The sequence below is a fragment of the Salvelinus fontinalis genome, chromosome 2 (genome assembly GCF_029448725.1).
Source record: "Salvelinus fontinalis isolate EN_2023a chromosome 2, ASM2944872v1, whole genome shotgun sequence".
Classification (NCBI taxonomy): domain Eukaryota; kingdom Metazoa; phylum Chordata; class Actinopteri; order Salmoniformes; family Salmonidae; genus Salvelinus; species Salvelinus fontinalis.
The window spans coordinates 72,096,963-72,112,119 of record NC_074666.1 but is presented as its reverse complement, the minus strand read 5'-3'; the positions used below and the strand labels follow the sequence as shown (position 1 = coordinate 72,112,119).

General features: G+C 43.5%; 1 protein-coding gene across 1 annotated transcript; it reads right to left on the bottom strand.

Annotated features, from left to right (window-relative positions):
- Positions 1–1,263: 1,263 nt before the first annotated feature.
- LOC129824963 (nucleobindin-2-like) lies at positions 1,264–13,650 on the bottom strand. The gene is made up of 13 exons (XM_055884571.1): positions 13,532–13,650; positions 12,894–13,026; positions 12,702–12,809; positions 9,482–9,614; positions 9,299–9,402; positions 4,350–4,535; positions 4,161–4,251; positions 4,023–4,081; positions 3,851–3,943; positions 3,408–3,497; positions 3,155–3,328; positions 2,876–2,990; positions 1,264–2,755 (listed from the first exon to the last, which is right to left on the bottom strand). Exons 2-13 carry the CDS (start codon positions 13,020–13,022, stop codon positions 2,667–2,669), a joined length of 1,371 nt encoding a protein of 456 aa, XP_055740546.1. The 5' UTR covers positions 13,023–13,026; positions 13,532–13,650; the 3' UTR covers positions 1,264–2,666.
- Positions 13,651–15,157: the final 1,507 nt, after the last annotated feature.

Genomic DNA, 15,157 nt, shown 5'->3' with positions numbered 1-15,157 from the left:
TGGTGAAGAAGACATGTGTCAGCAGCATCAGCACTATATCTAATAGTAGGATCATTCCATAATGGTATAATTTCCTATTATTATCTGGTGAGTCCTTCAGGTTCCAGGGGGTTCATTGGGGGTTCCAAAGGTCACAGGCAGAGAGACAGTCAGTTGTTCTATCCAGAGAACTAACACATGAGAACAGAGGCTGTGCTGTGCCTCAGGCTATGGACATTGGACAAATAAGAACAAGATAACACGGGTCACCACCATAAACAACTCATTAAGTAACCACCCCGCCAAACTCCAAGATGGAGGTGAGGAGCTGTAAATATCAAAGCTGAAAGATGATTCCTTTATAGATAAAAAAGGAAAGACAGTTACATAACTCTGTGTGAGGGACACTCAGTTTGATCAGTGTCGACCATCATCTGCTGTGTTGCTCTGGTACTGCATGTTGTCCAACCATATAGATGTTCAAAACGGTCACATATAAAACTTATGTTGCTCATAACTTGAGATTACATCCAGCTGTCTCTCCTTTATGTTGTCACATACTTGTCTCACCTACTGCCAGACTGAGAATAAAAAATATTACATTTTGAAGAAAAATGACAGTGCCGATGTTGCTAAACACACAGATATGTCCATCCCTGAGCAGTGACATCACCAGCAGCGGAGTGATTGACAGCTAACAGCTGTATCGCCACCCAGAAAGAAGGGGCAGTGAGGTCATCATTGAAGTCACCGGGGGTGAGTGGAATGCAGGGTAGGAATGCACTGTGTGCCAGGGGACCCATTCCATGGGAGACAACAACGATGAGCACATACTCCCCAGGGAACCATACCACTGGACAACAGTAGAGGAAAAGAGAGAGCACAGTACAGAGACACCGAAGGGATTCATTACTACAACAGAATGTTTAAAATACATTTAAAATAAGAAGGGTGATGTCAGAAGGGACAAGGCTGGAATAACAACAATGTACAGAAGCATGCAAGATCCCATTGGCCAATAGACAAATGAGTTACTGGCAGGAGAGGTCAAAGGTCAACTAGGAGTGTGAAGGCAGAAGGGATTGGGAATTACATATTCAAACAATGTACCTCATCTGGGAAAGGGTTAGGGGTCACAAATCAGAAATGTGACTTTTGGGGGAAAACAGTGGAAATAGTAAGCTAGGTATACAACACAGACAGACAACATAAGGGCAGAATATCTATAGACAGTCATTTCACAGGCATGACAGAGAATTTAAAAATGAAGAAGGCTAGGTCCAGTGAGTTGAATAATTTATTGAGATCAAATGTAAACCACAGAGATAGGTAAACACCGGGACTGTGCCAGGGGACGATACGATGTGCTTGACTGACTGGGGTTGTGTGTTTGTGCTGTATGATGTCATCTGCTGTACCCATCTGGATATGTGTGTCAGTGAAAGAGATGAGTTCCTGCGAGAGCGTGTATGTATCTAGGGTTGCACAGTTACCACTATTTTACCAAAGTTACTGGAATCCTCCGTAATTTTGGTAAATAACAGGTAATCTATGGTAACTTTGGTGATTTATACTTGAACTAAAAAAATGTTATTCATATATAGTATAACATTTTTTATATCTGTGACCATAATGTCCTTGAGTTTCTAGTGGATAGACTATATGGTTCAAGAGAAAAATAACCTAAATAATTTTGGAAAAGCATCTAATCAACAATTGCATTGTTTTCAATTCACTCAACAAACTTTTCAAACTATTGTATTTTTTCACAACTGCCACCAGTTTGACCCCTAAATATTTACAACAAAGACATATTGACATCGTAAAATAAACAAGTCTGTAAGATACAAAGGCTATTTTATTCTGAAACCCTCATATTAAAACACCAATGACATTCACTACGTTGATGGTTTATATTTAGGATGTTTTACACCTTTGTCATCTCATTTAATTATTGTATATATTTTACATCTGATAAGGCCACACAGAGGGCCAGAGATAATTCATGAGTATGTTTACATGCACACTAATAATTCGATATTAAACTAATTATGGCAGTAGGCCAAGTATGGAAATAGTCATGTGAACACCTTACTCTGCTTATCTTAAATCTGCGTATGGTCAAAATCTAAGTAAGCATACGTCGATTAAAACATCTGGTTTTCTAGGGAATCTTTCATATTACTGCATTCTAGCTGTGTATTTGATTTGCGCCAGCACCGGTTGCAAGACTCCCTCTTATGCGTGAATTTGGAAAAAACAAAGTATGCATATTAGAAATTGTTTTCACATACAAACTTTATATGTCCCAACTCAGAATCAAAAAGGTTTTGCAAAACAGTTTGGCCACTGTGGTCGAACATATTTTTTAGATTGCTGATTTTTGGAATTTATCTGCAGTCCCATCAGTAGCCTGATTTCAGATGTAAACAGGATTGTTAGGGAAATCGTTCTTCTTGCAAAGCATGTAAATGTTTTAAACAAAATCAAATTATGGTGCGCATGTAACCATGCTCACTAACACCTGTGATAATCTGAAGTACCAAAAAAAAGACACTAGATGTCATCTGATAAAATTCCATATATTCCTTGAAAGTTACACAAATTCTGGTAGTTTACTGGTAAACTTAGAAAGTGTCCAGCAATATACCCTCCCATTGCAACCCTATGTGTATCAGGGTGCTGCATTAGGTGTGTATGGGCAGGTTCTGTGGTGGTTCTACAGGCAGGTTATTCTGGGCCTCTTGGACTTCTTGTTCAACAGGAGCTTTAGCACCTGAATGAGAGCACCAGAGAGAACATTCCATTACTGAAAGAACCCCTCAGAGGAGACAAAAGCAAAAATGTCCCCAACTCACTCCATCCCCGCCCTTTTTATCTCGTCTATCCCGTTTACCTTGATCTTCCAGTTTCTGCATCTCTTGGTGGAACTGTAGTTCTCCGTTAGGACCCGTAGGAGGCTGCCCCTCCACTGCCTGTTTCTCCTTCCTCTGAGACATCTCTAGCACTGCCTGACAGAATCAGACAAACATTTCATCATATGGCTACTCATAGTTTCATATTTCATTGAAGATATAATCGCTATAGCGACAGTATGGCTTATTCTGCAGTATTTGGCTGTTCATAGTATGGCTGTCCTCCATACCACTGTGCAGAGTAAGTGGTGGTTGTCTACCTGTTGGTACTCTCGTCTCTGGGCCTCCAGGGCCTTGCCCCTCTCCTTCAGCAGATCCTGCTCCTGACGAAGAGACTCCGCCCTCCTACCCAGCTCCTCCTCCTTGGTCCGCAGCTCCGCCTCAAACCGCTGGAGCTCAGCCTCTGTGAACACCGGCTTGGTGTCATCTAAAGTCTGGAGGGATGGAGAAGACAAGTCTGACATGACTCAACACACAAACTATAAAGTGACCCAACGTCCCTCACTCACTTACATCCCATTCTTTAGGGTTGTTGAACTCTTTCTTGTCTGTTGATTTAAGGAACTCTTCCAGGCTGACGAGTCGATCTTGATTGATGTCCACCTGTCAAAACAGAAAACAGCTGAAAAAAGTAATAGATAACAGCCCGAGAGTGAACGGATGAGAGGTGAACCGACAGAGTGAATGGATGAGAGGTGAACCGACAGACAGTGAACGGATGAGAGGTGAACCGACAGACAGTGAACGGATGAGAGGTGAACCGACAGACAGTGAACGGATGAGAGGTGAACCGATAGTGAACCGATGAGAGTGAACGGATGAGAGATGAACAGACAGAGAGTGAACGGATGAGAGGTGAACAGAGAGAGAGGAGAGAGGGATAAAGACACAAAAACAAGTAAAAACATGAATGGAGGGTTAAAACAGAGAAGGACAGAAATCCAAATAATACTAACATTCTTCATGACATGCTCCCTCATCCTCAGCCTCTCTTCCTCCATCTCCATCATATCATCCTCCTCATTCTTTGGGTCGTAGACCTTCTCCAGCTGGTGGTAGAGGGCAGGAGAGAGCTGTTACTATACCGCACGGACACACACACACACACGTGAGAAGAATGTGCGTTACCTCTTTGGCAAAGAGGGCCTCTAGTTCCTGCTCATCTAAAACACCATCTCCATTTGCATCTACAGTGAGGAAAATAAACATTATTTGAACACATACAAACGTCATCATCATGTAATAGTAGAGTGCAACTTAACTGACCATGCAGTTTGAAGAAGGTCTTTGGGTTAAACTCTGTTGGGTCCAGTCCATCCGTCTCCTCCCATACCTCACGCAGTTGAGCTACACTGCCCTGATGGAGAGATAGAAAAGAGAGATTCCATTCTACTGATCTCGCATACAAAAAGCATTCCCTCCATCTTACTCGCTCTCTCCATCTTTCTCTCTCACCGGAGCGTTGACCTTGGGGTGCTTGCGGTGTTTATCCTTCAGCTCCTCCATCCTCTTCTCCTCCTTCTCTCTCTTCTCCTGGTCTAGACCCTTGAGGTACTCCCGTCTCTCGTGCTCCTTCAGCATCTCATACCGTTTGAACTCATCATGTCTCTCTGCATCGTAGTTCTCTAGGTCTTTAGTGGCCTAGCAGGGAGACAAGAGGACAAGAATGAGGGAGATACTGATGTACACTGGCCTAGCAGGGAGACAAAGGACAAGGGGGATACTGATGTACACTGGCCTAGCAGGGAGACAGAGGACAAGGGGGATACTGATGTACACTGGCCTAGCAGGGAGACAGAGGACAAGGGGGATACTGATGTACACTGGCCTAGCAGGGAGACAGAGGACAAGGGGGATACTGATGTACACTGGCCTAGCAGGGAGACAGAGGACAAGGGGGATACTGATGTACAGTACCAATCAACATTTTGGATACACCTACTCCTTAATTATTTTCTACAATGTACAATAATAGTGAAGACAAACTATGAAATAACACATATGGAATCATGTAGTAACCACAAAGTGATAAACAAATCAAAATGCATTTGAGATTTTTCAAAGTAGCCACCCTTTGCCTTGATTACAGCTTTGCACACTCTTGGCATTCTCTCAACCAGCTTCATGAGGTAGTCACCTGGAATGCATTTCAATTAACTGGTGTGCCTTGTTAAAAGTTAATTGGTGGACTTTCTTTCCTTCTTAATGCATTTGAGCAAAGAGAAAACAACAGTCCATCATTACCTTAAGACATTAAGGTCAGTCAATCTGGAACATTTCAAGAACTATGAACGTTTCTTCAAGTGCAATCGGAAAAAACATAAAGTACTATGATGAAACTGGCTCTCATGAGGACCGCCACAGGAAAGGAAGACCCAGAGTTACCTCTGCTGCAGAGAATAAATTCATTAGCATTAATTAACTGCACCTCAGATTGCAGCCCAAATAAATGATTCACAGAGTTCAAGTAACAGACACATCAACATCAACTGTTCAGAGGAGACTGCGTGAATTAGGCCTAAATAGTCGAATTGCTGCAAAGAAACCACTACCAAAGGACACCAAAAAGAAGAGATCTGCTTGGACCAAGAAACATGAGCAATGTACATTAGATCGGTGGAAATCTGTCCTTTGGTCTGATGAGTCCAAATTTGAGATATTTGGTTCCAACCGCCATGTCTTTGTGAGACGCAGAGTAGGTGAATAGATGATCTCCCACTGTGAATCATGGAGGAGGTGATGTGATGGTGCATTGCTGGTGACACTGTCTGTGATTTATTTAGAATTCAAGGCACACTTAACCAGCATGGCTACCACAGCATTCTGCAGCGATACGCCCTCCGCTTAGTGGGACTATTATTTGTTTTTCAACAGGACAATGACCCGAAACACACCTCCAGGCTGTGTAAGGGCTATTTGACCAAGAAGGAGTGATGAGTGCTGCATCAGTTGACCTGGCTTCCACAATCACCCGACCTCAACCAAATTGAGATGGTTTGGGATGAGTTGGACCACAGAGTGAAGGGAAAGCAGCCAACAAATGCTCAGCATATGTGGGAACTCCTTCAAGACTGTTGGAAAACCATTCCTCATGAAGCTGGTTGAGAGAATGCCAAGAGTGTGCAAAGCTGTCATCAAGGAAAAGGGTGGCTACTTTGAAGAATCTAAAATATTTAGATTTTTTTAACCGTTTTTTGGTGACTACATGATTCCATGTGCTATTTCATAGTTTTGATGTCGTCACTATTATTCAACAATGTAGAAAATATTTAAAAAAATAAAGAAAAACCCTTCAATGAGTAAGTGTGTCCAAACTTTTGACTGGTACTGTACATTGGCCTAGCGGGAGGCAGAGGACAAGGGGGATACTGATATACATTGGCCTAGCAGGGAGACAGAGGACAAGGATGAGGGGAACACTGAAGTACATCGACCTAGCAGGGAGGCAGAGGACAAGGACAAGGGGATAATGAAGTACATCAACACCAGTGTTATGATAAGAATCAGGGCCCGTATTCATAACGCTTTCCAGAGTAGGAATACTGATCTAGGATTAGCACCCAATATAAATCGCATTAATTATGATAAAAGATGGCAAGATGGCGCCGACAGACATACATGGCAGCTCTGCTTCTGGCGCTTAAGCAACGTTGCAGTATTTCGTTTTTTTGTGTGTTATTTCTTACATTATTAGCCCAGAACGTTTTTTTGTGTTATTACATACAGCCGGAAATAACTTTTGGAATTCGGAGCAGCAGGTAACTCATTAGCATTACGACCAGGAATACAACTTTCCAGAATACTCAGGAGGCTTGCACACCCTCCACCGCTTCCAAGTATATTACTCTGGACAATAAAGTAGATGAGCTCAGGGCAAGGATCCCCCTCCATAGAGTCATCAGGGACTGTAACATAGCCATGATTCTGTGAAACAGAGTCTCTCGGGATATACTGTCCCCGTCCATACAGCCAGCTGGGTTCTCAGTACATTGCGCAGACAGGAATAAAGAACTCCCTGGGAAGAAGGGCGGTGGTGTATGTTTCATGATTAACTACTCATGGTGTGATTGTGATAACATACAGGAACTCAAGTCCTTTTGTTCACCCGACCTAGAATACCTCAAATTCAAATGCCGACCGTATTTCCTCCCAAGAGAATTCTCTCCGGTTCTAGTCACAGTTGTGTACATTCCCCCTCAAGCCAATACCACGACAGCCCTCAAGGAACTACACTGGACTTTATGCAAACTGGAAACCACATATCCTGAGACCGCATTTATTGTAGCTGGGGACTTTAACAAAGCAAATTTGAGGAAAACGCTACCGAAGTTCTATCAAGACATTGGCTGTAGTACTCGCTCTGATAACACTCGACCACTGTAACTCTTTCGAAATGCCTACAAGGCCCTCCCCCACCCTCCCTTCGGCAAATGAGATCACGACTCCATTTTGCTCCTCCCTTCCTATAGGCAGAAACTCAAACAGGAAGTACCAGTGCTAAGGTCTAGTCAACGCTGGTCTGACAAATCGGAATCCATGCTTCAAGATTGTTTTGATCAAGCGGACTGGGATATGTTCTGGGTAACCTCAGAATAACATTGACGTATACAAAGACACGGTGACTGAGTTCATCAGGAAGTGTATAGAGGATGTTATTCCCACTGACTATTAAAATCTACCCAAACCAGAAACCGTGGATAGATGGCAGCAGTCGCACAAAACTGAAAGCGCGAACCACTGCATTTAACCATGGCAAGGTGACTGGGAATATAGTCGAATACAAACAGTGTAGTTATTTTCTCCGTAAGGCAAAACGTCAGTACAGAGACAAAGTGGAGTCGCAATTCAATGGCTCAGACACGAGACGTATGTGGCCGGGTCTACAGACAATCACAGATTACAAAGGGAAAACCAGCCACGTCGCGGACACCGACGTCTTGCTCCCGGACAAACTAAACGCCTTCTTCGCCCGCTTTGAGGATAACAGTGCCACCAACACGGCCCGCTTTCAAGGACTGTAGGCTCCCATTCTCCGTGGCTGACGTGAGCAAGACATTTAAGCGTGGTAACCCTCGCAAGAATGCCAGCCCAGACCGCATCCCTAGAAGCGTCCTCAGAGCATGTGCAGACCAGCTGTCTGGAGTGTTGACAGACATATTCCATCTCTCCCTATCCCAGTCTGCTGACCCCACTACCTTCAAGATGTCCACCATTGTTCCTGTACCCAAGAAAGCAAAGGTAACTGAACTAAATGACTATTTCCCCATAGCGCTCACTTCTGTCATCATGAAGTGCTTTGAGAGGCTAGTTAAGGATCATATCACCGCTACCTTACAACCTAGACCCACTTCAATTTGCTTTCCGCCCCAATAGATCCACAAACGATGCAATCGCCATCGCACTGCACACTGCCCTATCCCATCTGGACAAGAGGAATACCTACGGAACAATGCTTTCAACACCATAGTACCCTCAAGTTCCTCGGCGTACACATCACTGACAATCTGAAATGATCCACCCACACAGTGTGGTGAAGATGGAGCAACAACTACTCTTCAACCTCAGGAGGCTGCAGAAATTTGTCTTGGCCCCTAAGACACTCAAACTTTTACAGATGGACAATTGAGAGCATCCTGTCGGGCTGTTTCACCCCCTGTATGGCAACTTCTCTGCCCGCAACCGCAGGGCTCTTCAGAGGGTAGTGCGGTCTGCACAACACATCACCGGGGGCACACTGCCTGCCCTCCAGGACACCTACAGCACCCGATGTCACAGGAAGGCCAAAAAGGACATCAACCACCCGAGCCACAGCCTGTTCACCCCGCTATCATCCAGAAGGCGAGGTCAGTACAGGTGCATCAAAGCTGGGACTGAGAGACTGAAAAACAGCTTCTATCTCAAGGCCATCAGACTGTTAAATAGCCATCACTAGCTGGCTGCCACCCGGTTACTCAACCCTGCACCTTAGAGGCTGCTGCCCTATATACATAGACATGGAATCACTGGCCACTTTAATAATGGAACACTAGTCACTTTAATAATGTTTACATACTGCTTTACTCATCTCATATGTATATACTGTATTCTATGGCATTTTAGTTAATGCCACTCTAACATTGCTCGTCCTAATATTTATACATTTCTTCAATCCCTTCTTTTACTTTTAGATTTGTGTGTATTGTTGTTTATTGTTAGATACTACTGCACTGTTGGAAATAGGAACACAAGCATTTTGCTACACCCGCAATAGCATCTGATAAATATGTGTGTGTACACAATAAATATGTGTATGTGTACCAATAAAATTTGATTTGAAAAGGCTAAACTGATCCTAGATCTGCACCTACTCTTAGATGTTCTATGAATAAAAATACAGGCCCTGGACTCTATGCTCACTGCATTACCGTTGAGATGAGCAGCTCAAGGTCTTTGGCCTCAAAGGTGTTCTGATTGTGTGGATCCAGGTGTTCAAACTGCTTCAACAGAGAGGCATGGTCCATCTGTAAACCTTGGGGATAAACAGAGGGGTTCAAGTGACTGAGAAAACATATATAATCTTGGTCTCCCAGGCCTTTAGAAACCCTCACTCTGTGTGTTGGTGCTGTCCAGTTTGGCTTTGAGCAGCATCCTGAGGCGAGACACCTCCTGTCTCTTCAGCTCATCCAGACGAGTTCTAACATGGTGCCCCACAAGGTCCAGCTCCTTACTGAGACGACCATTCTGAAGAAGATGGACAGTCAGTCAGACGCATATCAGATTCACCTTTATTCGCCAGGACATTTACTGTACATGTACCAGGAACTTGACCCAGTGACTTGATGCTGCCACAATAAACAGACAGAATACAGACAGAATGTATAGACAAAGAATTTACACACTCGACATACAGTATGTACACTATAGATTAGGGATGGGCATTTGAAATTATTTCACTATTCAAATATGATATTTTTTCCAGATATCTGGATTGTAGAAATATATGTTTTAAAGAAAACGGTACCCTACGCGTTTCAGCAGAAGGGTAAGTGAGGTGCAAGAGAGGAGCAGGGGCCGGTGTGTGTGGCACAAAGGGAGAGAGAAAAAGTAGACAAACCGGCTCGTGCTAGTTAGAAAACCTATGGCAGCAACAAGTTATCTATCATACTATCTGGTAGTACTGGTCTTGACTGAACCAAATCATTGTAAAGAAGCTAGCTGGCTACAGTAGCCAGTTGAGTTAGTCAGCTAGCAAGCTAAAGCAGAAAGGCTAATTGAGGCTATTTTGCGGCACTCCTCGTAATTGTCTACGACAACTCCATTCATATTAAACAACAGCCTCCCTGGTGGTTGATCATTGTAGACTACTCCTTCTCATTTAGCCAACTCCAGTCATATTAAACAACAGCCTCCCTGGTGGTTGATCATTGTAGCCTACTCCTTCTCATTTAGCCAACTCCAGTCATATTAAACAACAGCCTCCCTGGTGGTTGATCATTGTAGCCTACTCCTTCTCATTTAGCCAACTCCAGTCATATTAAACAACAGCCTCCCTGATGGTTGATCATTGTAGCCCACTCCTTCTCATTTAGCCAACTCCAGTCATATTAAACAACAGCCTCCCTGGTGGTTGATCATTGTAGCCTACTCCTTCTCATTTAGCCAACTCCAGTCATATTAAACAACAGCCTCCCTGGTGGTTGATCATTGTAGCCTACTCCTTCTCATTTAGCCAACTCCAGTCATATTAAACAACAGCCTCCCTGATGGTTGATCATTGTAGCCCACTCCTTCTCATTTAGCCAACTCCAGTCATATTAAACAACAGCCTCCCTGTTGGTTGATCATTGTAGCCTACTCCTTCTCATTTAGCCAACTTCATTCATATGAAACAACTGCCTCCCTGGTGGTTGATCATTGTAGCCTACTCCTTCTCATTTAGCCAACTTCATTCATATGAAACAACTGCCTCCCTGGTGGTTGATCATTGTAGCCTACTCCTTCTCATTTAGCCAACTTCATTCATATGAAACAACTGCCTACCTGTTGGTTGATCATTGTAGCCCACTCCTTCTCATTTAGCCAACTCCATTCATATGAAACAACTGCCTCCCTGGTGGTTGATCATTGTAGCCTACTCCTTCTCATTTAGCCAACTTCAATCATATGAAACAACTGCCTACCTGTTGGTTGATCATTGTAGCCCACTCCTTCTCATTTAGCCAACTCCATTCATATGAAACAACTGCCTCCCTGGTGGTTGATCATTGTAGCCCACTCCTTCTCATTTAGCCAACTCCATTCATATGAAACAACTGCCTCCCTGGTGGTTGATCATTGTAGCCTACTCCTTCTCATTTAGCCAACTTCATTCATATGAAACAACTGCCTACCTGTTGGTTGATCATTGTAGCCTACTCCTTCTCATTTAGCCAACTCCAGTCATATGAAACAACTGCCTACCTGTTGGTTGATCATTGTAGCCCACTCCTTCTCATTTAGCCAACTCCATTCATATGAAACAACTGCCTCCCTGGTGGTTGATCATTGTAGCCTACTCCTTCTCATTTAGCCAACTTCATTCATATGAAACAACTGCCTACCTGTTGGTTGATCATTGTAGCCCACTCCTTCTCATTTAGCCAACTCCATTCATATGAAACAACTGCCTCCCTGGTGGTTGATCATTGTAGCCTACTCCTTCTCATTTAGCCAACTTCAATCATATGAAACAACTGCCTACCTGTTGGTTGATCATTGTAGCCCACTCCTTCTCATTTAGCCAACTCCATTCATATGAAACAACTGCCTCCCTGGTGGTTGATCATTGTAGCCCACTCCTTCTCATTTAGCCAACTCCATTCATATGAAACAACTGCCTCCCTGGTGGTTGATCATTGTAGCCTACTCCTTCTCATTTAGCCAACTTCATTCATATGAAACAACTGCCTACCTGTTGGTTGATCATTGTAGCCTACTCCTTCTCATTTAGCCAACTCCAGTCATATGAAACAACTGCCTACCTGTTGGTTGATCATTGTAGCCCACTCCTTCTCATTTAGCCAACTCCATTCATATGAAACAACTGCCTCCCTGGTGGTTGATCATTGTAGCCTACTCCTTCTCATTTAGCCAACTTCATTCATATGAAACAACTGCCTACCTGTTGGTTGATCATTGTAGCCCACTCCTTCTCATTTAGCCAACTCCATTCATATGAAACAACTGCCTCCCTGGTGGTTGATCATTGTAGCCTACTCCTTCTCATTTAGCCAACTCCATTCATATGAAACAACTGCCTCCCTGTTGGTTGATCATTGTAGCCTACTCCTTCTCATTTAGCCAACTTCATTCCGTAATTTTTATTCTATTTTGCATCGATTAGAAATCTCCCACTTCCTTTGCTACACATTGAGCCTCCGACTGTAACACCGCTTTGATTGACCAACAATAACAACAAGCTACACGTGTGAAGGCTACCGGAGCATCTTTATGGGCCGCACTCATAAAAACTGTCATAAAACTGTTGTGTTATTAAAATGTTTCATGTAAGGGTCTATCCTTGTAGGCTATGTAGCAATGTCACAGATACTTTTATGAAATTTTAGACCAAGCATTTTCATTGTTAAAATAGATCATTAAGTAATCGAATACTAACGTTCATTCAGATATTCTAATAACCCGTGCCAATCCCTACTATATATGACTTGTGTAACATTATAGGTACTACACAAGGAGGTGAGGGGGTACTTAGTGAGTTAATACTTTGAAAAACTACTAAGGTCAGAAATTATAAGACAAGGGGAAAACAACAGAGAGAGAGAGACAGACCTTGATGTCCTCTGTGTTGGCAGTCTGGAGTTTCTCTCTGAAGTGGGGATCTGTCTCCAGCACCTCAATCACCTCTCTCAGATACCGGTCATAGTATAGGCCTGTGTCCTGCAACGGACAGGCAACCACACACATCACACATGGATACACACACAGACAACACACACAGACAGACAGAGAACAAAGGCGTACCACATTATCCTCCTGTTTGTCCTCCTGGGGAGGCTGTGCTTCCTGGGGGGTTGCATTGCGGTCGAGGGGCACTGACCAAACCTCCAGAGACATGGATAGGAGCAGCAGCCAGCCAGGATCCAGGTTCATCCTCCTGCAAGAGAAGTATGAACATATAAGATCTGTCTATGTCAATTATATATTCAGACATTATTCAGCTATCTGTCACTTGGTACTGAACATCAACTGCATGATGTTTGACGGCTGACATCTGACAGACAGAGGCACATCACAGGAGGCGTATCCTGTTGCATGGACGTTATATGGGAACTGGCAGACTGACCATCAGATACTGCGGGCTAGTGACGAACTGTGGGCTAACGCGAAACCACGCTGAATGAAAGGTCTACGCTCTGATTTCGCGTGACAATATACAGCTTTTCAATAGAAAGCGCAACAACACGCAACAGCAAAGACACTACCGCCCTCTTGAACAAGAGCAAGTTAGCTGGCTAACGTTAGCTAGCTATGGCTTCCATCCATCTTGCATCCCCCATTCATATTAAATGCGCGAATCCCTCTAGAAAACGTATGGCAATGCCAACAGGCCAAATGTAGTATTATGTACACTCGTTGTGACATGAGGGATTCTCGCTTACCGTTACTTGTTGATCGGTGGCTAATTCTTGCCCGTAGTATTAGCCAGCTAACGTTACTTCCTTTACCGAAAGCTTTCCGAAATGAATTTTTGCGTCGCAGCCGAAAATGACGTCAAAAAGAAGCGACTATGTGTGACTGATTGTATGGGTCCCATCCGTTCTTATAACGCGTTCAACTACTTTTCGGAACTAGGACATTCGTAAATTTCCGAGTTTGCTAGTTTCGAGTTTCCTAGTTCCGACTATGACATGAACGCGGCATTGTTATACCTCAGCGTCCCCATCCTGTAGTTCAGTGGTCTCGTCAGAGAGGAAGAGGTGAAGCGAGAGGATTTACTGCACCCAAAATATGTCCGCGTGAGATAAGCCCTTTTTTGCATGGAGGGCTATGAGAGGGTGTCGAAATCGAATAGGAGTTTTGTAATGTTTAGGCCGTTACAAATGTACTTATAGAATTTGATTCACGTGGCATTCCGGTAACTTTGAGAAAAACAACTTAGTTGTGCCTGTTGGTCACACGCGTATCTGCCCTCTCATTGGCTAAAATGGTCTCACCTGATTTCTCCTGCCTTCCATCGTTGATGACATATGTTTCAGTTGTTAGAATGGTCAGTCTTGTCAATATAATAGATCATTTTTGGTCTCAATCCAATACAAAAAAACGTACATTTCCTTATTTTAATTTTTTTATTTTATTTTATTTCACCTTTATTTAACCAGGTAGGCTAGTTGAGAACAAGTTCTCATTTGCAACTGCGACCTGGTCAAGATAAAGCATAGCAGTGTGAACAGACAACAACACAGTTACACATGGAGTAAACAATAAACAAGTCAATAACATGGTAGAAAAAAAAAAGAATCTATATACAATGTGTGCAAAAGGCATGAGGTAGGCAATAAATCGAATAATTACAATTTAGCAGATTAACACTGGAGTGATAAATCATCAGATGATCATGTGCAAGAAGAGATACTGGTGTGCAAAAGAGCAGAAAAGTAAATAAATAAAAGCAGTATGGGGGTGAGGTAGGTAAATTGGGTGGGTAGTTTACAGATGGACTATGTACAGCTGCAGCGATCGGTTAGCTGCTCGGATAGCAGATTTTTAAAGTTGTTGAGGGAGATAAAAGTCTCCAACTTCAGAGATTTTTGCAATTCGTTCCAGTCGCAGGCAGCAGAGAACTGGAAGGAAAGGCGTCCAAATGAGGTTTTGGCTTTAGGGATGATCAGTGAGATACACCTGCTGGAGCGCGTGCTACGGGTGGGTGTAGCCATCGTGACCAGTGAACTGAGATAAGGCGGCACTTTACCTAGCATAGCCTTGTAGATGACCTGGAGCCAGTGGGTCTGACGACGAACATGTAGCGAGGGCCAGCCGACTAGGGCATACAGGTCGCAGTGGTGGGTCGTATAAGGTGCTTTAGTAACAAAACGGATGGCACTGTGATAAACTGCATCCAGTTTGCTGAGTAGAGTATTGGAAGCTATTTTGTAGATGACATCGCCGAAGTCAAGGATCGGTAGGATAGTCAGTTTTACTAGGGTAAGTTTGGCGGCGTGAGTGAAGGAGGCTTTGTTGCGGAATAGAAAGCCGACTCTAGATTTGATTTTGGATTGGAGATGTTT